This window comes from Moschus berezovskii, chromosome 6 (assembly GCF_049115385.1).
Source record: "Moschus berezovskii isolate FMDL1 chromosome 6, NW_MosBer_1.0, whole genome shotgun sequence".
In the NCBI taxonomy this organism is placed as follows: domain Eukaryota; kingdom Metazoa; phylum Chordata; class Mammalia; order Artiodactyla; family Moschidae; genus Moschus; species Moschus berezovskii.
The window spans coordinates 47,810,024-47,834,419 of record NC_142465.1 but is presented as its reverse complement, the minus strand read 5'-3'; the positions used below and the strand labels follow the sequence as shown (position 1 = coordinate 47,834,419).

The 24,396-nt window shown below is 34.5% G+C and overlaps 1 protein-coding gene across 9 annotated transcripts in view; it reads left to right on the top strand.

Moving 5' to 3' along the window:
• The window catches only part of CNOT2 (CCR4-NOT transcription complex subunit 2), a 121,635-nt gene that overhangs the window by 71,666 nt on the left and 25,573 nt on the right, over window positions 1-24,396 (top strand). For 7 of the 9 annotated variants that reach the window (XM_055396231.2, XM_055396235.2, XM_055396230.2 and 4 more), the window contains 2 exons: window positions 7,804-7,926; window positions 18,330-18,396. In XM_055396231.2, the coding sequence (XP_055252206.1) occupies window positions 7,804-7,926; window positions 18,330-18,396 (190 nt within the window). Of the gene's footprint in view, window positions 1-7,803; window positions 7,927-18,329; window positions 18,397-24,396 lie in introns of those variants that run through there. The other 2 variants (XM_055396238.2, XM_055396239.2) reach the window with 2 other exon arrangements.

Genomic DNA, 24,396 nt, shown 5'->3' with positions numbered 1-24,396 from the left:
TAAAGGTGAAAATTTGTTGGCTATAGAAAAGTCTTCATACTTTAATTATTGTTAGTTAATTTTGTGATGGGTCACAGGTATCAGCATGTTAACTGTAAAAACTCCTAGCTACTTTAGAAATGGAATGCCCAAGAAAATGTTACCTTAGGTATTTGTTCTTATTTTAACCTAGTTGATAAATGTATTCTACTTGTTTAATGCTACTATTTTAGTAGCTTATAATAAAATTATAAAGTTTTATGATAACCATTTTAATTCCTTGAATGATTCAGTTATGTTCATTTTATTTTGAAAGTAAGTAAAAATATTAATTTGGAATATGAAACAGTAATTACTTTTTAATTGGTGTAGTAATGTTCTCTTAAGAATAATTTTATTCTAAAATTGTCTCTTTCTCTAAAAGAGATAAGATCAGGAGACTAGCTTTTGTTTCTCATACCTCTAGTCAGTTAATTCTCATTCTTCTGCTAAAGGGATCTTTTTGACTTGCACACATATTTGATGTGGCACCCTCTACTTACCATTGTTTACTGCAAAGGAAGTCCCTTACCCTATTTTGCCCTTTACTGCTTCTCCCATATTGAAACTTATAGTTTTGGGAGAATACACACATTAAATTATTAGTTGTATGTCTGAGAGTCAGTGTACTATCATGGTTAAAATCAGGGACTCTAGCAAATTGTATGGGTTCATGGCCCTTCTTTGGCACTTATCAGATATAAAACCTTGGACACATCAGATATATGACCTTGGGCAAATTACCCAACTTATGCAGTTCTCCATTTTCTCATCTAAAAATGAAGACTAAATAAGTGAATACATGAGGATTACATACATGTTACATAGTAACTACTAAGTAAACTATGAAGATTATATAAATACATTTTAAAGCATTTAGAATGTATTTCCTGACATATAGTAGGTGGCCAATAAAAGTTATGTAATTATAGTTATGATAAAGTATTTTCAGTGACTGTGTAAACCAAGGGTCCTGATTTGGTGTGAGAGTTTTAAAGAATGGGAGAAAGAGCATTCTAAGCAGAGTTATCATTTTATGCAAAGGTCCAGAGGTGGAACCATCCCAAAGAAAAAGAAAAGCAAGAAGGCAAAGTGGTTATTTGAGGAGGCTTTACAAATAGCAGAAGAACAAAGAGAAGCAAAAAGCAAGGGAGAGAGGGAAAGGTACATCCAATTAAACACAGAGTTCCAAAAAATAGCCAGAAGAGACAAAAAGGCCTTCGTCAATGAGCAGTGCTTAATAATAGAAGAAAACAACAAAAGGGGAAAGACTAGAGAGCTCTTAAGGAAACTTGGAAACATCAAGAGAGCATTCCGCCCAAAGATGGGCACAGTAGAGGATAAAAATGGTAGAGAATAGACGCTGAAGTGATCAAGAAGAGATGGAAAGAATACACAGAAGACCTGTATAAAAAAGATCTTAATGGTTGTCACCCAGAGTTAGACATTCTGGAGGGCCTTAAGAAGCATTGCTACGGGTGTGATGAAATTCCCGCAGAACTATTCAGATCCCTAAAGGATGATTCCATCAAGGTTTTTTCTTTCATTATGTCAGCAAATCCAGAAGACCCAGCAGTGGCCACACGATTGGAAAAGGTCAGTCCTCATCCCAATCCCCTAGAAAAGTGGTACCAAAGAATGTGCTAACCATTGGACAGTTGCACTCATCTCTCATGCTAGTAAAGCCATGCGTAAAATCTTGCATGCTAGGCTTCAGCATTATGCAAACCAAGAACTTCCAGATGTCCAAGCTGGGTTTAGAAAAGGAAGAGGAACCAGAGATCAATTTGCCAACATTCACTGGATTATAGAGAAAGCAAGGGAATTTCAGAAAAACATCTATCTCTGTTTCATCGATTATGCTAGAGCCTTTGTGTGGATCCTGACAAACAGTGGGAAGCTCTTAGAGAGATGGGAATTTTACCTATTTTTAGACCATTTTACCTATCTCCTGAGAAACCTGTGTGCAGGTCAAGAAGCAACAGTTAGAACCCTGTATGTAACAACTGACTGGTTCAAGATTGAGAAAGGAATACAATGGGGCTGTCTGCTGTCACCCTGTTTAACCTATATGCTGAGCACATCATGAGAAATGCTGGGCTGGATGAATTACAAGCTGAAATCAAGATAGGTGGGAGAAACATCAACAATCTCAGATATGCAGATGATGCCGCTCGAATGGCAGAAAGCAAAGAGGAACCAAATTAAGCTGAGGCGTAAGGTTTGTGTTGAATTTTGAGATAATTACTACAGTAAAATTATGTGTTAAGGTCATGATCTCTGGAATTTTGGTCTATATCCTTTAGGGAAAAATAAAAAAGAGATATGAGACTAAGAAAGTAACAAATTCAGTGTAGTGGTTATGAATGTGACATCACAGTAAAATATTGGTTGAGGGAAGTCTTCACCTAGATTTTTATACCTGATTTTACTGTCTGTATGCTTTCCCTCTTAACCTAGCAATGGAATTTAACCTGCTTTTCTTTACCACCTATCATTGTCCTTCCAGGCATCCTCCTTGTTGACTACATTAAAAGTTTTTTGTTTCTTGGGCTTTCTCTCATTTCCGAGCACTTATCCATGCTGTCTCTGATGCCAGAGTTTGTGGCATCACCCACCCCACACAAAAAAACTTTGTGTTTTTTGTACTAAAAAAAATTAACAAATTTAAATATATGTTCACATATTACTTATAATAAGATCTTTCGGTCTGTTTCCCTCAGTTAAAGTTAGATATTTCCTTATTTGCAAAGCACCTATACAGGTTTTCATAGAACAATTTTTTGTTTACAGGTGTTTTTCCTAGCTAGACTGTAAGCTTGTTCAAGACTTGGAGCTGTTACTCAGTTTTTGTGTTCATTAGCACAATTTTTGGCTTAATTCATAGAGTAAACCCTTAGCATATTCATTGAAATGTAAAGAGATATCAGTCTGGGGCCTTAAAAAAACTAGTCCAGAGCTTAAACTAAGAAGATGATAGGAAGAATGGCAAAAAATGTGAAAACCATGTGAGGAATGGATAGAACGTGATGATATGCAGAACAAAGAAGGAGAGAACAACTTAAAAGTCAGTTTTAAGTATTACTGATTAAGTTGATTAAAATGTGCTTCTCCTCAGATAGAAATGTCTTAGCAGCACTTTAAAATATGCTTCTGGAACCTTGGAAGGTAGATTTCAAAATCAAACTACATTTGTTTGCTATCAGGAAAAGGACCACTCTGCCGTGGATTGTGTTTCTATTCCCTGGGAATAGGATTCCATGCCTGAGCCAACATTTCCAGCATTATAGACAGTAAATGATTTTAGAGTAAGTTCCTTCCAGACGTCTTGGTGAAAGAAAACTGTCCAAGATTAAATATCATCTGTCCTGCCTTGGATATGGTCTGTTTTTTACTGTTTCTTATCTATCTAAATTTTATTTTTAAAATTTCACTTGTAAATTGTGCTAGTGTTGTTTCTGTGACCTGTTAAAAATCTCCAGGCCTTTTCTCTTATTCCTTCCCTTTTGTAATTACCATTCATCCCACCTGGATCAGGGGCCACTTTACCAGTCTTTGAAGATGTTGTTTGAAGTTGGTTAAGATTATCTCAAGTTTGAGGTTTTATGAATTCTTCTGTGATTATTTTGACTTACTGTGTTTGGCTTTGAAATATTATATTTAGATGTTAGGAATGTTAGACCTTAGAATTCATGGCTAGTCCTAATTAAGTAATAAAGATATTTACTGGGAAGATCCAGCCAACTTAGTGCTTCTATTCTGCTTCTCAGTTTAATTCCTCTCTACTACATTTTGAGGCCAACTCTCTTTTTTTTTGCAGTGGGAGGAGTGTCAGGCTGATAGAATTAGTGTATGCTAACCTATGTAATATATGTATGTATGTGTGTCTATATATATATACATATATATATATATATATTCTGATTAGTGCTTATGGACTCAAAGCAAATAAAAAATGTCTTAGTTACCTGTTTTAGATCTGTGTTCAAAAAAGCTTAAGAAACATTGCTTTTGGAGATAGTATTTCATGTATTTTTCTTGGTGAAATCTCAACTTTTGCTTCTCCTTTGTTAGAATATCTGGTATGAGAGTTGGGGAGGAAGGTGATCACTTAAAATGGATGTAAACCCTTTGTATGTTTGCTTGAAAAAAGCTGAAAATTATATGTACCAAATATGTGAACAAATTTTATATGTTATGTAGAGTGAAGCATGATTTTGTTTTTAAATTAGTTTTTAAAATTTCTGTTTACTGAGTTGACCTCAATATATATGGTATAACCAGTAATTTTAATATATTTTGGCCTAGTGTTGATATATCCCCCTTGATAAAAAGTAGATTTCTAAGTTCCTTTGATTTTTACTTATTCTCTTCCAGGGGGTAATGTGAATATCTTACCCTTTCATATCCATCCATTCTTATATTCATTAGTGTCAGAACTCTCTCAAAATATACCCTTTAACCACTTCTCCATCACGTCGACCATACCGCTGTATTCTGAGCCACTGTTGTCTCTCACCAACCTGTTTCCCTGCTTCCACTCTTGTCCCCTCTTGTCCATTCCTTACAGCTTAGCTGCAGTCATATTAAATGTATACTTCCAGAAAATATACCAAATTATGTCACTCTTAAACTGCCCCCCAAATCCTCTTCTTCTTTTTTAAAGCCATACTGTGTGGCTTGCAGGATTTTAGTTCCTGGACAAGGGACTGAACCTGGGTTTCAGATCCAATTTAGATGAGTAGTGAATGGGAGCTAATTATAACAATGATAGTTCCTAGTATTATAGTTGATAAAATAATAATAAAGATGATTGGGTTTATTAGTTTGGAAAGGACACGAAACAACATTTTCAGGGTACAGGCCTGATAGCTTAATTAGCTGACCTTACTCCTTCCTTTTAAAGTCTGAGCAAAACCTACTCAGCTAAATATGAACTACAGTCTGAAGACTACTTCTGCTTTGCTGTATGTTTTTAGGCTATAAATCTCTTTAGGTGTGAAGTATAGAAAGATATTTTTAAAGGAACTATTAATTTGTTAGAACATACTTAATCTTTGGGCAGCAGACTCCCTGATGAAGCTATTCTGTAACTCTGAATGTAATTTTAGGGGCTAGAATCCTATCCACCTATCCACCAACCGCCTAAAAGAAAAAGAATTTTTTTTTTTTAAATGAGTTTTGTTTCGGCAAAGTGACAGTGGAAAAAAACACTTTATAGTCTGCAAATTAAGACTCTTTACACATGAGATTTAAAAGGTTTGTTTTAAAAAACTTAAGGATACATTTAATTCCCTTTAAATCACAATTACTACTGAGTTCTAATTCTAAAAAAGAAAAAACACAGGAAAATGGCATGGAATTACAGAATTCAAAAAAGTTTCAGGAGAGTACCAGGATATCTCTCATCAGTTTTACATACAGAAGTTAACTCAAATGGAGCAAAGTGAACTCTTTTGACAATTCTGATAAAACATTTATCATAAAACCAACTAATAGACTCTTAGAATTACGAAATTAATTGTACAGAATAAAAAACTGCATTCTATAATAGACTGGTTCCAAATTGTAAAAGGAGTACGTCAAGGGTGTATATTGTCACCCTGCTTAATTAATTTATATATAGGGTACATCATGTGAAATGCCAGGCTGGATGAAGCACAAGCTGGAATCAAGATTGCTGGGAGAAATATCAATAACCTCAGATAAGCAGATGACACCACCCTTATGGCAGAAAGTGAAGAGGAACTAAAGAGCCTCTTGATGAAAGTAAAAGAGGAGAGTGAAAAGGCTGGCTTAAAACTCAAGATTCAAAAAACAAAGATCATGGCATCAAGTCCCACCACTTCATGGAAACTAGATGGGAAAACAATGGAAATAGTGAAAGACTTTATTTTATTTGGCTCCAAAATCACTGCAGACGGTGACTGCAGCCAAGAAATTAAAAGATGCTTACTTCTTGGAAGAAAAGCTCTGACCAACCTAGACAGCATATTAAAAAGCAGAGACATTACTTTGCCAACAGAGGTCTGTCTAGTCAAAGCTATGGTTTTTCCAGTAGTTATGTATGGATGTGAGAGTTGGACCATAAACATGGCTGAGTGCTGAAGAACTGATGCTTTTGAACTGTGGTGTTGGAAAAGACACTTGAGAAATCAGTCCTGAATATTCATTGGAAGGACTGATGCTGAAGCTGAAGCTCCAGTACTTTGGCCACCTGATGTGAAGAACTGACTCATTGGAAAAGACCCAGATGCTGGGAAGGATTGAAGGCGGGAGGAGAAGGGGACGACAGAGGATGAGATGGTTGGATGGCATCACCGAGTTGAAGGACTCGAGTTTGAGCAAGACCCTGGAGTTGGTGATGGCATGCTGCAGTCCATGGGGTTGCAGAGTCAGATACGACTGAGCGACTGAACTGAACCTAACCTGAATTTTGTGCAAAGAGATTTTACTTTTTTGAAAGCAAAACTAAACATGTAAAATGCCTAGACAGAGGAAGACAAAAATGTTTCTCTTCCATCAATACCAAATTTGCCCAGACTCCCTGGATGTTTGCCAGAGGAGAGAAAACACAAATATGTAGCATCTCAGTTTCCTACAAATTTAACAAGGAACTTGAGATATTAAGTGATTATTAAATAATTTGGGTGATTTCAACAGACTTGCACATCACCTTTGGCCTTTAAAGCCTGCAGTCTATCAGTTTACCATATCTACTGGTAAATGGTAGTAACTACAGTCTTTATTTTGAAAGAAAATAAATTGTTTATTCTTACTTACAGTGGCAAAAAATACACCTATTTACAGTGTACCAGATGAATGTCAAATTTAATGAATTTTTCCCCCCAATTTTTTTTGTGAAAGCATGTAGTTACTGTGTGTTCTCAAGTCTTTACAAACCTCTCCTGTCATGACATTTCAGTTGACTTTGAATTACAAAGTGTACTACTAGGGATAGACACATTGACCTTAAGTAAATAACCTGTCAGTTTTGAAAGTTTTATAGAGGTCATGTTGGGGGAAAAATTAGCACAGATTTAACAATTACTGTGATGAGTGCTCAAAATTACTAGTGTTGATGTGATAAAGACTTAAAACACAAGAGTAAGCAGGTTATTTAGTGAAGATCATAAATTTACACCAGAATGATGAATGAAAAATTTGTCCTACTGTTAACATGAGTGAGAGCTTGTGACTTGAGATAAAATTTCCAGTATACTATTCATGGGCTCAAAAAGTGCTTTATCTCAATAAACTTAGCTTGTCAGTGTAGATGATATACTTTGGAAAACAACTAGTTTAGAAAGTAGATACAGTGATGTCAGAGACACTCCTAGATATGAATAAGAATCCTCAGATACTTGAGGATTATTCATATTGAATAATAATTATTCATATTGAATAATAATTATTCATATTGAATAATATTGAAGATGCATGTGAAGATTTTGAATAGTTAAACCCAAACATGTTTTAAAAAATCTTTGTATGGAAAATATTTTGAGTTGCCATTTTTCAAGAATAGTGATGTTTTTTCTTTTAAAGGAATTGGAGTCTTTGCATACAACAGAGCTTTAAGTTTCTCCTCTTACTTTCAGGACCTGCAAATAAACATTTACTACTGCATTGTTGCGAGTTTCTCACCTGTCCCATTAATCCTTAGTTGACCTGTTTCTTTATCTTAGCAATACTCCCTTCATTTTATGTTTTTTACATAGGAGTAAGGTAAAGCTTGACATTTTCCAAAATATTATTCTTGATAAAAGTAATATTTTTGTTTAGGTGACAAACAGCATGTTTGGTGCTTCAAGAAAGAAGTTTGTAGAGGGGGTCGACAGTGACTACCATGACGAAAACATGTACTACAGCCAGTCTTCTATGTTTCCACATCGGTCAGAAAAAGATGTAAGTTAACTGGTTAAGCTGTATTTACATAGTGTATGTCTGTTTCTTTCTGATTCCTGGAAAGCCGTATATGAACAGCAGAGTACCATCTTTGGTTGAGTGACTGTTTTCGGCACAGTGGTAGGCCCTTGGGATACCAAAATGATGACCTTTCAAACATTCTAATTGGAGACAAAATGTCATATGATTCTCAAGTTGGGATATGGTAATACTGTGCTAGGAAGTATTCAAGACATGAGGTAAACATGATATTACTTCTAGATCATTGATTTTTAAAATTTGTGAAAGAAGTTTTCCTATTAAAACAGTACTTTTATAAAGAGCAGAAAGCCGATTTGTACAGATATAAAGCTTTAATGGCAGGCTTCAGTGAAACTTCCTTTGCTTTGTAATACTCTGGTTATAATCCTAGACCTCAGATAGGAAGACATCTCTTCTCTGTTAGCTGTAGGGATGCTTCAGTAGAAATATATATTCACAACATGGAAGATTGTATATTAAAGAAGTATGAATTAAATGCTTTGGAAGGTTATTAGTTCAGTAATCTTATTTGAAATGAAAGGATTTAGAACACAGCCAAGCCATAATTAGCAAGTTAAAGTATTTTAAAGTAAATTCCATTGTTATTTTCAAATTCTGGTAAGCTACTTTATACACTGTATACTGTAGTCAAACCAGTTGCATTCTTGTATTTTGAACTTGCCAAACTTTTTCCTCCCCTTTCAAACTTTTATAAACTTGTTATTCCTAATTTCTCTATCTGTATAGCAATTTACTCTAGGTATTAACCTAATGAGATTCTTACTGATGTTTTAAAACATTTTCAGAATTTTAAGATATATAACAAATGCCCTCATTTTTTCATTAAAGTTAATCATTAGTAAATTACTTCCTATATCTTTTAGAATTTTACAAATAGGCTTATTCAAGGTTTAAGCTAGAATTTTGATGGGCTTTGGTTTTGTTTTTCTGTTTTGATGTTATTCCTTTTTGTTTATTTGACAGTTGTGTCATTTTGACAACTACTATTACATGCATTATTAGGACTCCTCAAATTCAGTGTTTGGTGGTTTTCTTTGTGCAATTGAGTAGCTCACAGAATAATGTCATCTGATTAATTCTGTGTTATTTTACTGCCTTTCTAGCTATTTGCTATTTGATATAAATTATAATTGAATTTTTTTTACATACATTTCTAAGGTTAAGTTTTGATATTACAGTTAATAATTTGGGATGTCTTTCTGGTAGCATCATTGCAGAAACTGATTTGTGTGGTGTGTTACTGTGATTGTACAGTATAAGTTAAGATTGATGCAAAAATGGTGGTGCACTGTTGCTTATTGGTGAAAAGCATTCATTCTGATCAGGAAGATAAGAAGCTGTCTAACTGAAATTCTTAAAGCATTTGCAGAGAATGAATGACAGAGATGTCTGTCTTCTAAGGAACAGAAATACTGTATGTCAAAATTTTTTAGTCAGAATTATTATATACATGCATATACATGTGTTGGTTACTATTCCAAATTAGTTGTTTGTCATGGAAATAACAGAATAATTTGCTTCAAAGAAAACTTTTAAAAATTAATTAAGAAGGTAGTAAGACATAGGGATTAAGAATTTGGACTCTAACACAGTACAGATATGGGTTTGGATCTTGGCTTTGCCTATTAGCAAAAACTTCTTCAAGCCTCAGTTTTCTCATCTGAAAATGGAAATAATAATACTGTAGGCTACTTACGAATTTCTGCTATTGCTGAATCTCTTTTCATTATAAAACAATACAAAGATACTGCACAAATTTTATAAAATATGCATGGACCAGGGAGAGGAAAAATTACCTGTAATGGTGCCAGTTGGGAGTAATTTACTGCTGAACTTTTTGATTTTATACTTCAAATATTTTTATTTAAAAATATATTTAGTTGAATCTTTGTGCCATATTGACATTTTTCACTAGAAAGTTTGTGCCAGTTTTTACTGTCATCAGCACCCTTAAGAATACCACCTATTACCTTTAAATTTTTGCCAGTAGACAAAAGAAACTTATTTTTTTAATGTAATGTGCATTAAAATATTGCTGAATTTACACACACACACCAGTGATATTTTTTTTCAGTGTAATTGGCCATTTTCATTTCTTCCTTTGTGGATTACTGCTTTTATGCCATTTTCTATTTCTCTATTGAAATGATAGGTCTTATTTATTTGTTAGTGTTTCCGATATATGAAGATTATAACCTTGTGTTATTTGTCACACTTTGTTTTTTTTTTTAATTTAAGAATATTTATCATTTTTATTGCATTTGACTCATATATTTTATGTGACTTAATGGTTTTAATGATTTCTGTATTTGAGGTCATACCTCTGGAAGACTTTTCCCAACTACTTTATTCTGGCACTTTTGTGCTTAATTCTTCATATATAACTTCTTTAGAAATGTATTTTGGATAGAGGTGTGAATTTGTGGTGCCAGATTACCCTTCTTGATTCTTCATATATAACTTCTTTAGAAATGTATTTTGGATAGAGGTGTGAATTTGTGGTGCCAGATTACCCTTCTTGCTGCCCATACCCACTAGGGCTATCTGGTATTCAGTTACCCCAGAACATTTTTTTATAGTTTATGTCCCAGGTTAGAAGACTTTTCCATAAAGAGCCAGATAGTAAATATTTTAGGCTTTGTGGGCCTGCTGCTGCTGCTAAGTCGCTTCAGTCATGTCCAACTTTGTGCAACCCCATAGATGGCAGCCCACCAGACTCCTCTGTCCCTGAAATTCTCCAGGCAAGAATACTGGAGTGGGTTGCCATTTCCTTCTCCAGTGCATGTGTGCATGCATGCTAAGTCGCTTCAGTCGTGCCCGACTCTGTGCGACCTTGTGAACAGCACCCCACCAGGCTCCTCTGTCCATGGGATTCTCCAGGCAAGAATACTGGAGTGGATTGCCAGTTCCTTCTCCTAGAGGCTAAATAAAGGATAATATGTAGGTATTTATATAACCATTTAAAACATGGAAAACCATTCTTAATTTATGCATCCTACAAATATAAGCACTATACTGGATTTGGCCTGCATTCAGTAAATTGCTCACCCCTGAGTTAGACTATTCATTTAGGCTAATTGGAATTCGCCCTTAATATATACTAAAATCTAATGTGTTTGGCCTGTTCCTAAACTCTTGTTCTGTTTATCATTATGATTCTGTGGAAGAACTGCAACATAGTTGAATTGCTGTATCTTTATAGGCAATTTTCACGTCTTTAAGTAAGATCTTTCACATCCTTCACAAAAATGTTTTTGACAGTTACACATTTATACTGGTATTTACCTTATTTCAGAAGTATGTGTTTCTTTTATTTCTGTTCTTTATGCCCTTTAGTAAGTAGGGTTTTATGGTAGCCGTTTTCATTTTTCTAATTGCTTTTTACTGATATATGGAATAGTTGGCATGTATATGTATTTATTTTATAACCAGCTACCTGGAAAAACTCTTTTATTATTTTTTTATTGAGACTACGGACTCTGGAAATTCTGCTTTATTATGAATTTATATCTCCGTCACGTGGTTTATTAGCTGTGTCCTTAGGCAAGTTACTCAGTCTCTGTGTGTCTGAGTTTTCTCATCTATAAACTCCTACATGACTCATGGGTGGTTTTAAGGACTGGATAAATAGCTATATGCAAAACTTAAAGAAGACCAAATTGTAAATATTAAATGTGGATGCTGATATGAATAATTATGACAGCCCATTTAATTCTTTTCAATTTTTTTCAGTAGTAGTATATATCATCTGCAGATAATTATTATTTTGTGCTTTATAAGGCTTTTGAAGAGAAAAAAATTGAACATAATAACTGGGATATTTTTGTAATTTTTTTTCTCCCTGGTGAGAAAATAATTTTTAATTGTAATTTATGATAAAGGAAAACTGGTCTGTAGTTGAGTGAATCTTTAATCCAACTATCCAAAAAAATCTCAGAAGCAAAAAGACCCCCAAAACCTAACTGACTCCTATCTGCCCTAACTGTAGAACATGAAACTTGTTTCTTCATCATATGCATGATTGTAGAAGTATTTGGGAAACTGTTCTTTGTAAGATTGTGTGCTGATTAAATTGCTAAATATTTCTTTAGAACTACTTCATCTTTTCCAAGATCTTTTATTTCAAGAGATGCCTGTAACACGTGTTATGTGTCCTTTTATAGAATGCTCAGTTTCCTGGTTTTAAGGTATAAAAGTAATTTTATAAATATCGCAGACACATTACTTAAATGTTTTCACAAGATTAAGTAAATCATAGGCAGATGTGAACTTGATTTTTCCCTTTCCCTTTTTTGAATCTTCAGTTCAGTTCAATCACTCAGTCGTGTCCGACTCTTTGCGACCCCATTTTTGAATCTTAGTGCTGCTCTGAGACTTTGGGCAGTTCTGACGGGGGGAACTTACAGAAAATGAAAAAATATTCATATAAGACATAATAGACAACTCTTTGGGGACAATATAATCTAAGCAATTTAGGGTTTTCTTTAAAAATATATCTGTAGTAAATGTAATAAGTTGCTCCCATTTTCTAATCTAAGTCTTTGTTGTACTCATTTGATAACTTACTTAAGCATAAGCATTTTGGAAGCACAAACTTGTGGGAACCCTCTTTTCCTTCTTTTAATATGTGCTGTAAAGACATATAAAATGTAGCACCTATCCATCCTTACTTTTAAAAAAGTAACTCTTAAAACCTGTTAGAGTAAGCTACTTCCCCTTTTGACAAATAGCAACCCTTTTGAACTCCTACCTTTCGTACTTGTGTTCACCTATAGCAATTATGGCAACTAGGATTTCTCTCGGGCCAATTAATAATTGATAGTTTGTTAAAATCTAGTCTAAAATAAGGATACCGTCTATCACCATTATTGTTGTCATCTTCATAATTAGTATTTCACTGCATATGGAGTCATGCTGGCTGACTCTCCAGCTCTTTGAATTTGTTTCTGTGGTAGGAGCTTGCAGTTTTCACATAGTTTTTTCTCACTCCATCTATGTACCTGCTGAAATATTTCACATGAGAAGCCTCTCTGATCACTCTTTTCCTAAGTAGTCTTATATATAATATCAGTACTACTCTTGCTGTACCTTCTAACTTCTTTCTTGCATTTTAACAGTTATAACACCAATCTCTACCTGATGTATATATTTATTAATTATTTGTTATCCTGTCTCCTGAAGTAGAATTCGTTTAACAAAGGCAAGGACCTTGCCTCTCTAGTTTACTGCTGTGTTCTTAGAACTTACAATAAGGTGTAGGAGGTGGTAGGCTCTTACTGAGTCTTTGTTAGAGAAAGGGAAGGAAATGAGGTGATATTGAAAATAACAAAGTTAACATTGTTTGCAGATGATATGATTGTTTACCTAATAATCTTTCAAAATAACCTTTAAAACTTTTAGTAGAAAATTTGGATGTGTGTAAATATGTCAAAATTTTATATGACAGCAGTAACCTAATAGAGTTAAATGTAAATAAATCAGACTCTAAAGAAATTAGAATTAATAGCAAATCATTTGAAGGGAATGTTCTAAAATCTCAATTTCATTGACATTTAAATAATCTTCAGACTGTATTTTAAAGATAAAGTTCTATTTATAAAAGGGAGTTAAAATGATACACTTAAATGGTATAACAAATTTTGATATATATCTACAAAAATAATTGCAATATGTTTATTCATTAATAACAATCATAAAAATCCATAGTCAGAAAATACCATTTCATTCTGTCATAGTGGTAGAGAGGGTCTTTTGTTGATTTTTGATTTTTTTCTTTGTTTGCTTTTAAGTGGAAGAGTAGTCATTGTCTGAAAGAGAACATTGAAGTAACTTACTGTGGAAGCATAATCAATACAAACTTTTTAGAAAACAGTTTAGCAGTGCATATTAAGAGCCTTTACCATGCCTTTCTATAAATTTGTGCTTTGACTCTGACCTAAAATTTACACACTATAAAGATGTTCATTGCCATACTTTTTACTTTAGTAAAGATTTTGAGTGTTAAATGTTCGATTGGAATGTGTTACATTGACTATTTCAGCATATATTATACTTTTAAAAAATGTTATTCTTGAAAACTTAATGTTTTAATCAAAATTGCTTGAAATGCCTGGTAAACTCATAATTTGTTATTGGTTTGTGATTCATAAACTACCAAGGCCCTATGACTTAATGACTGTTTTGTTTTTCTGCCTACATCCTCCTTTGTCCTATTCTTTCTGTCTTTTTAATGTATTATTTTCTCATAGTTTCTTTTTGTTTGCTAGATTTCATTCTGACTTCAGTGGTTTCTTATTTTTTTAACCATATTGTTTTTAATTTTAAAATATTTTTAAGATTCTATCTAGATTTAAAACTTTCTTTACCTTTGTTTCTTTTTCTGTTTGTAGATATTATATTGTCAGTCATATATCTTTGCTGTTTTTATCCTAGAAAAAAACGATAATGCTAGGAATTATATTGTCACCACACCTTTAAGTTTATTGTACAATGGATTTTTAAGGAACACTTAAAAATTTATTTCACTTTTAAATTGCTTTTGTGGTCATGGAGTTTTTACTTAATAAAACTTTGTTGTATTTTGAAGTCATTTGTTATGGAGAAAATTATTTCTTTACCAAATTGATTTTAATGTTTCTTAAAATAGGTTTTGTGACTGAAGGTACATTTATTGGAGGGAATATTTGTGAGAGGTGGTGACTGTAGGGAAGCATGAGGGAGACAGAATAATTAACACTTCTTTGTTATTATGGATTGCTGGAGCAGTTTTGCCTATCATTAGGCAAAGGAGCCAGATTTGCCTATTATAAAGTTTTCAGATACACATTTTGTAAACAAAATAATTTTAGACTTTTTTGGTCATGATTTACAGAATTATATATAGTAACAGTGGAAATGACTTAAGAACACAGTTTCTAACTTGTTGATTTCCTTGGCTTTCTGTATATTGAGCAAAAGGATAAAGGAGCTCTTTGTTGAGTGAGGGAAATGACTTGAATTACATTACTATTTCCTTTAGTTGTTCTTGGTTTTTAGTGTTGTTTTTTGACTGAAATGTGTGTTGTAGATTGAGAAATGAAGAAGAATATAATTGTTATGATGGTTTTAGACTGGGAACACAGTAAACTACTGGTTGATTGTGTGACATTTTACCTAGAATTAGTTTGATGAACTTTTCTTCTTAGGCAAAAATGAATATAAAACTAGGGTACTAGTGATTGCTCAGTGGCAAAAAATCTGCCTGTTAATGCTGGAGGCACAGGTTCAATTCCTGGGTCAGAAAGATCCCCTGGAGAAGGAAATGGCTGCCCATTCCGGTATTCTTGCCTAGAGAATTCCATTGACAGAGGAGCCTGGTGGGCCACAGCCCATGGGATCACAGAGTCGGACACAACCAAGCGACTAACGTGGACCAATAGGATTGATTTCATAAGAAATTATATTTTTGCATTTTTGACACATTTTGAAGTCATTTTAATATATGTTTAGCTGATCAATGGAGAAGGAGATGGCAACCCACTCCAGTGTTCTTACCTGGAGAATCCCAGGGTCGGGAGAGCCTGGTGGGCTTCCGTCTATGGGGTCACACAGAGTCGGACACGACTGAAGTGACTTAGCAGCAGCAGCAGCAGCAGCTGCTGATCAATGCTTATGTTACTTGGATGGTTGTAAGGTTGTAAACTATTAAACTGCTTTCATATTTCTGAAAAGCATCATTTACTAACCTTCCTCATGTACTCATACATAGAGAAAATTATAATATTTAATGTGTCACACTGGTAGTTGGGTCACCCTGCTGCTCTTTGACTCCAGTATTTTTGGCCCAGGGATCCATTCTTCCTTTACCTTCATGGTGTGTCTCCTCCTCTACATTATCTCTCAGTGCTGACAGGAGTGATACCTGTGACTCACTTGTGAATGTATAACCTTTGTGAGAAAGTAGATAAAATGTCCGTTCTTTGGAGTTATGTACACAGTAAGCATATACATTTCTGGGAAAAGTGAAATTTCAGTGGTCCATTCTAGAATATTTACATCATGTATCGTTCTAAGTCATGGGTTCATGTTGGCCAGCATCTTATATATGGAGCCTGAAGAAACTATTCTCTTTTACTATAATCTATAAACATAGATTTACTATAATCTATAAACATAGATTATAATGATAACAGAAAATCATGATTATTAAGGCCTTCTGTCACCAAATAAAGCTTCATTATACATTTTCTTTGATCTTTTTCTTGCAAGTTGGAAACAAACTTTTAATGTGCTTAAAATATTTAAGGTTATATGGTAATAGTAACAATAATTGTACCTAACAAAAGAACTTGGTCAGGCATAAAATGCATATTCTTTTAGTTTAATTGTTTTTATTGTTTACCCTTCAGATTTCAGAAGGAATATTTATAAGGTTTGATGCTTCTTTAGAAAATGTGTTGCTGTATTTAAATATAGTGTTTAGTGTGAACTTAGCTATACCCCAGAAGAGTCTGCTGTGTGTCATTAGTTTAAAACTACTGTTGTATAAAAACTTCCCTGAATTTCAGAATAATTAAAACAATTCAGAATTTCAGCATGAAGATAGCAGGAAATGTATATTGTATAAGCCTCTACTATTAAAATATTTCTCCTCCTGGCTTTCTTAATGTGGTCAATGTCGACCCAGTTCTTCACTGAAAACCAGAGTGGCCTCTGATAGTTCCCTGTCTCATGGGTCTCCATCCACCTCCTTTCCCCTTTACCTCAACCATTTCAGTCGGACTCCTTTTTAGTCCCACTTCTGTTCTAACTTAGTATCTTACCATTCCATCCAGTTAGGCTATTGGAATTATCTTCCCAAAGCACACAGTTTGATCATGTCACTTCCTGGCTTTAAATTATTTTTTCTGGGATATCTCTGGCAGGCCAGAGGTTAAGACTCCGGGCTTACAAAGCAGGGAGCCCGTGTTTGATCCTTGCTTGAGGAAGTAGGATCCTACATGCCATGCAGTGTGGCTCCTGAAGAAAGTGTTAAAAATTATTTTTTCTCTTTATTGCTATAGTTAGTAGCCATCTTTGCATAGCATTTAAGAAGACCATTTATGTCTGGCCCCATCATACTCTTTTTATTTCCCATTCTTCTGTGCCCCAGTGTGCATAGGGTGGACCTTATCTCCTTTCTCTAATTACTCTATTGTTCAGTCACTGTTGTTTCTTGTATTTTGTTTTCTAATCATGTCACTAGCTTTTATCACACTCGCTGCATATTCTTTCCCTGAAAGACCCCTCATCTGTACCCACATCAGATGTTAACACTCTACAAAGTATTCGACCCTTTTTTAGAAATAATTTCCTCCCGTGATGCTTTGTACTTCCTTTAGAGCATTTACCACACTGTACCTTGGAACATAATCAGTTGTATTAATTCATTCTGTTCTTCCACTAGATGATAACCCTTTTGATGACATGACTCATACGTTATTTAATTAAGGTGTTTTGATGGTTGCTTAATATCAGAGGGAATACACAAACATACACTTACGCATCCACACTTTCATTTACTTAGTTTAAGCATCTGGCTTTTTTATAGCACCTGCTACATGCAGTGCTAGTCTCTATGAGGAAATAGAAAATGAATATGACATGTTCCATGAAAATAACATGTCTTCAAAGAATTTTATTCTGGGGGAAAAGATGATGCAGTAGATTGAAGGGCATTGTGTACAAATGCCATGCATGTACATACAATGTACATTATATACTACGTATAAATATTTTTGTAAGTATTTTTGGTTTGTCCTTTGATGTTGTACCATGTCTCCATGTATATGGTTGTGTGTGTATGTCTGTTAGATTCTTCTCCCCACGTAATGCACATCATTATTTCTATATAAAAATCAGTAGCTATTATAAAATATAAAGCTTTTCTATTTAGATAGTTTCATTTTCAATAAATAATAAACTTTAATAAACTGATTTTAGAACTTAGCGATTTTAGAACTTAGCTTAATATATTATTTAAGAATCAAGTAATTTTAGTTAAATTTATAGAGACTGACTTGAGGTACTGTCTTTATGTATTTATTAGCCTAGTTTGCTTTTGTTTTTAAGTAAAGTAATGATGCTGTCGTAGTTTATTTAGAGTAATTTGGAGAAAAAACACTTTATAGTGATCAAAAATTGATTTTATTTGCATAGTTGGATGTCATCCAGTGTGATATGCTCTTAATTAACGTGGAATTCACTATGCAATGTTTATGTTTTTCTGAAGATTGAGAAGAAATGTGGATTTGACTCACATACTATGATATGTTGTATGTAAAGTGTCAATGCAATGTTCTGTGTACTTTCTTTATGCTCTAATATAATTAATTTGTTTCTAGATGCTGGCATCACCATCTACATCAGGTCAGCTGTCTCAGTTTGGGGCAAGTTTATACGGGCAACAAAGTAAGAATTTTGTATTTATTCTGGGATACTTTATTTAAAGAAAAAAGTAACTATCAAATAAAGAATAATGCTGCCCTTGTGGGTTTATTCTTGGATTTAAAAGGAAGGGTATTTAATTTTCAGTTTTCCTTATTTTACTTAGTTAGCAAAATCTCATTATTTCAGACCTTTCTAATTCAAAATTATTTGGATATAGGGTAGATCAAAATTTACTTCTGCATCTTTCATATCTGTATGTTCCTTTGCAGTAGTTTTGGAGAAGATTTGCTAAACAAATTAAAAGTAGATATCCTCTGTGTTTTCAATTAGAAGGAAGTAAAAGGATTTTTGACTGGCCAGTTATTGGAGAAGATTTGCTAAACAAAAGTAGACATCCTCTGTTTTCAGTTAGAGAAAGTAAAAGGATTTTTGATTGGCCAGTTAAGTGGGTTGTTTTACTTATGTGTTTTGGCCTTATTATTAATGTAAGCCCATACCTAGCAGTTTGTGAAATGCTCTCTTTGTTTAGCAAATACTTCTTTACTGTAGCTCAGTCTGGGTATATACAATCTCTGTTTTTGACTCATAGTTCAGTGCTTTTACCATATACAAGATTTTCTTTTGTGTTGTAATAACTTTTATAGTGCTTAGCACGGTGCCTAGCGCATAGTAAGCGCTCAATAAATGTTAACTATTATTATGTCATAAAAATTTTTTAAAACTAAATTAAAAATTTTCACCAATTTTTCAAATTAATTTTTCAAACTTATATATTAATAAGGTATATCATCTCTCCTAATGTCAGAGACTGCTGATTTCTCATCTCTTTAGTGGGAGGGGAGTGTTAAAAGGGATATAAATTGCCATGAAAAATTACAGAATAATAAGAGTAACTGAAGCAGATAATATGATGACCAAGTCATTTAACCAACTTCAAATAAAACTCATATATTTCATTTTGAACTCTTTCCCAATAAAAGGCAAATTTTGATAGATATCAGAGTAGTTTGTCATACCACTTTACCCTTCAATTTTATATTGAAATTCAGTAGGGGGAAATAGCATATTTTGTTAGAAAAATATAATTTCCATCTTATTTTTTTCTCTTCATCTTTTGTCTCATAGCCATATTTTTGTTAATACAGAATTAGTGAGGAAAATTATTAATCACTTACTGGTATTAACAGTTTTCCTCTAGTTAAGTAGAAAACATTTTCAAAGCCTTTTATTACACAAAAAAGATGTTGCTTTTTTATCAGCAAATATTCATTCTCATTATTAAGGGAATATTATTAGCTAGCTGTTTTGTTCTGTTTGGACTGTTTTTGTTTGAAATCTACTATTTTCACTTTTCTGGTAACCCTTATATTGGAAATATCTAGTTATTTTAAAGTTGCCCTTTATTTCTATAGAATCACTACAAGGAACTTAAGTTGTTTTCCTTTTAAAGCCCACAGTTTATCACAGCAGAAAGTAGATAATGGAAAGGAAAAGTTAAATTTGAGAAGCCAAGATTATTTAATGAACTAGAGTGTCAGTTATTTTACAGCATTATCAGCTGTATGGACTTTGAAAATCTGACCTAATTTTTTTAACCTGCAAATGTGAAATTGTAATTGAGCTAAGTTAGAGCCTGGACTAGGTTTGGAATATAGTTATTTCATTGGTAAGATAAACATTTATTGCCTTCTTAATTTGTGTACATGATTGTGCTGATAGTTAAAGTTTTACAAAGATTAATGTGGAAAGTTATTTTCATTAGGAAAGTATTTTAAGGTACTTATTAATTTAAAAAGAAGTCATATATGACAAATATTTCCTGTTAGAGTTTAAAATAATAAATGGCTATATTACTGTAGCAATGAAGAACCAGAGTTTTCAATGCATGACTTATTCTTTTAACTGACATTGTAGGTATTAGCTCATAAAAAAGTGAACCATAGGTCACCTGGAACTGAAATGTCTCGAGTCAGGGAACAGTTATTTCTTTCTATTGCACAGGCCTGGAAGCTACAACTAGTAAAGTAAAATAAAACAGAGCCTGAATTCCTGGGCTCTGTTAAGATAGACCTAGCAGGGCCAAAGTAGTTTGAACATACACCTTGTCAGAGAGAACACCAGCTACCATTTAGGACTTGAGGATCACAGCTTCCGTAGTACAAGTAAGTCAGAAAGAGAAAACTTGAGGGGCTGACCTTAATAAAGGATGGGGAGATAGAATAAGTAGGTAGGAATAGATTGATGATGCTATTCTTATGGCAGTTAATTTTAACTGTGCATTGGACTTGATACAGCAAAGTTCTTTTGCCTCCCAAGTGGACTGACTACCACTATTAACTGTTTATTCAGATGGGCAAAGTTCAGTAGGAATTTGAGCCATTAAAATGAAGGTCTATTGTCTGTTTTTGTTCTTGGTGATTAGAGAGATTAGAGGTAGAAAAGGTGGAGAAGGTCCAAACCTCAGACTCGCTGAGTTTAAACAAGGGAAGGAGTGTCTCCTGGAATGGATACAGAGCTGCTTAAAGGTGCATTTTGCCAGATTTGGGTGGAAGTGATTGTGTAGTACATAACAGTACCCAGAAAATGCTGGATTTGGGGCTAGTGAGATCATGGGTTCTAGTATAGTATAATTGTATATAAATATGTAATTAACATTTCCTTCAAGGGTTTGTGTGACTGCTGTGCATCAAGTGGTAACTATAGAAGCTGGTGAATGGAATCTTGTATTAAAGTTACATGATGTTCTATACTAGTGTGTGATATTTTAGGTGCATTGTCTGGGTTTAAAGACCCCTGGGCTCCCTGAAGCTGTGTACTGGATTGGAATGAACAAGGAACCAGAAATTAACTCCCCTATTTTAAGATATTCACTAACCCTATTAAAAGTTAAGGGACTTGCCTAAGATAGTAGTGGAACCAGGATTGCCTTACTTTATAAGTTTAACTTTTCAAACATGAGTTTCTTTGAAACCTGGGTGCCACATATTACTTACTGAATGTCATGACCCTGGAGGGCAATTTACACATAGTAGAAACTATAAATGTTAAATCCACAGACTCCAAGAGTCCACTGACTAAAAAATTTTGATAGCAGTTGTTTATTATTGTGTTATACCATGAGTGAAGAATTATTCCAGGATTGAAGAGTGTGGCAAATAACAAAGTTCCTTCTTTCACGGAGCTTTTGTTTTAAAGAAGGAAGACATAGAATAAGCATGCAGACATTTAGTAAACAAATAATATTCTGGTAATAAGTACTATAAAAATTACCATATTAGTGGATGAGTGGATGGGATTAACAGTTTACAAGTCTTGAATGCAAACCAGACTGTTGAGAAGTGGAAGTCCATGGAAAGATCTGGGTAAGAGATTTTTCAGGTACAGATAACAATGAATGCAAACATATCTTAATTCATGACAATGTAAGAATGAACCTCATGTGTTAAAGGATGAATGAGAGGGCCAGTATAATGAACAAAGAAAGTGGAAGGTTAATGGGTAGCAGATGTCAGATCATAGAGTCTTTTGAAGGTTTGATAAAGAATTTGGATTTTATTCTTAGTGGGAGGGAATTTAAGATACAGTTTCCTTTTTAAAAGATCACCTTGCTGTGTAGAAAATGGACTGAGTGGAAGTGGGCCAAGTGATAAGCAAAAAAGAAAGGGCAATTACTGCAGCAGTCCAGGCAAGAAAATAGGGTGGCTTGGATTAGTGATGGAGATGTTCTGAGATGGTTAGATTTGGGATATTTTGGACATACAGCTGATACGATTTGGGGATGTGGAATATGAACAGAAGAGAAGGATCAAGGGTGATCTCTAAGGTTTAAGACCTGCATTACTTTGTGAAAACGTGTCACTAATCTGTTGTGCAAACTTGGGTTGAGGAGGAGTGTAAGATATCTGTAGGGAATTGACACAGTTTATTCCACAGATAGAGTGCCACCTGCAGTGAAGATCCAGAATAAATATTGTTCTGAATTGTGGCTGGGTTCTGACAGCAGCTTCGCATAGGTGAGGATGTTGAAGCCAGGTTAGCTTCATCCATGCTTCTCTCATGTATCTTTAGTGCTCAGAAGCAAGCCCACTCTCCCACCAGGCATATATCTTTTGTCCTCACTTTCAAACATCTTGCAGTTTTCTCAGATTGAACTGCTGTGACATTTTTACATCACCCTCCACCCCACCCCAACTCCTAGCACCACTACCAAATGCCTGACTAGGGCTCTTTCTTTATTCAGCTAATGTACAGTAATCTCTAGCAAACATTTTCTGATCCTAAATTCATTCTGCTTTCATGTCTTGAGTTAGAGGCACCTTCCGTATACACCCAAGTACACTGTACGTATACTGCATGTAAACACCTTGATCATAGCAGTTTGGGTTTTGGTTTTTTTATATAAATAGTCTTTTATCTCTGTAGAATAATAGGAGGGAAAGAATTCTAGGTGGGGAGAAGGATATGAGTAAAAATATGGGGGTATATTTTGGGAAGAAGACTAGGGAAATTATAAAGAAGAGTGTAAGTCAAGTATATGGTGTCTAGAAACTAGAGTTTGTATTGGGTGAGTAAAATACTCAGTTGATTGGAAAAGTATTATGTCAGTTATATCTCAGTAAAGCTGGGAAAAATAAAGACTAGAAGGATGTTTTTGGTCTTGACAGAGCACTTTAAAGAGTAAACACACTGTGTTTGGATTTAACTATACAATAGTGTTTCTCAACCCTTACTGCTCCCCCCCCCAGAAACACCCACAGAGTTAAAAAAATCCCATCGCCTATGAATTGCTGGACCCAGACTAAGTCACAGTTTCTGGGCAGGGACCCAGATATTAAAGTTTTCCATATGATGCAAAGGTTCAGTTCAGTTCAGTCGCTCAGTCGTGTCCGACTCTTAGCGACCCCATGAACCACAGCACACCAGGCCTCCCTGTCCATCACCAACTCCCAGAGTTCACTCAAACTCATGTCCATCGAGTCGGTGATGCCATCCAGCCACCTCATTCTCTGTCGTCCCCGTCTCCTCCTACCCCCAATCACTCCCAGCATCAGAGTCTTTTCCAGTGAGTCAACTCGTCGCATGAGGTGGCCAAAGTATTGGAGTTTCAGCTTTAGCATCAGTCCTTCCAATGAACACCCAGGATTGATCTCCTATAGAATAGACTGGTTGGATCTCCTTGCAGTCCAAGGGACTCTCAAGAGTCTTCTCCAGCACCACAGTTCAAAAGCATCAATTCTTTGGCGATCAGCTTTCTTCACAGTCCAACTCTCACATCCATACATGACCACGGGAAAAACCATAGCCTTGACTAGACGGACCTTGGTTGGCAAAGTAATGTCTCTGCTTTTTAATATGCTGTCTAGGCTGGTCATAACTTTCCTTCCAAGGAGTAAGCATCTTTTAATTTCATGGCTGCAATCAGCATCCGCAGTGATTTTGGAGCCCCCAAAAAATAAAGTCTGACACTGTTTCGACTGTTTCCCCATCTATTTCCCAAGAAGTTAGTAGTTGCAAAGGTTAGCAACTACTAAAGGAAACAGAAAGTGTGATTAGTTGAAATTAGAGACAAGAAATTGAATCAGTGTATTTTTCTTCATTGTTTGTGATCTTGGGCAAGTCACTTAATGCCTAATGTTAGTTCATCTATAAATTAAGTTGAATGACCTTCATCTGTAATTTAATTGGATGCTCTCTGGAGACTTTCTAAAATTCTTTGATTTTAATGAAGGAAATGGCATAATGAAATAGTATACAGAGAAGATTAACCGGATAAGTGCAGGACAAGTTGGAGGTAAGAGGATATGGGGACAGGTAGGAGGTAAGAAGATGGTTGCCCTTTATGTGTGGGCAGGACAGTGAGTTAAGGGAGCCAGTTGCTTTGGGAATGGAAAGGGGATACTTGAAGACCTCTTGAATCAATTAAGTTTTCTCCCTTCTCTTTAAAGATTTCAGGAGACTCTATTTAAGTATGAGTATTCAAGAATTTGGTTGCTATTACCTTTTTTCTTACTACTTATGTAA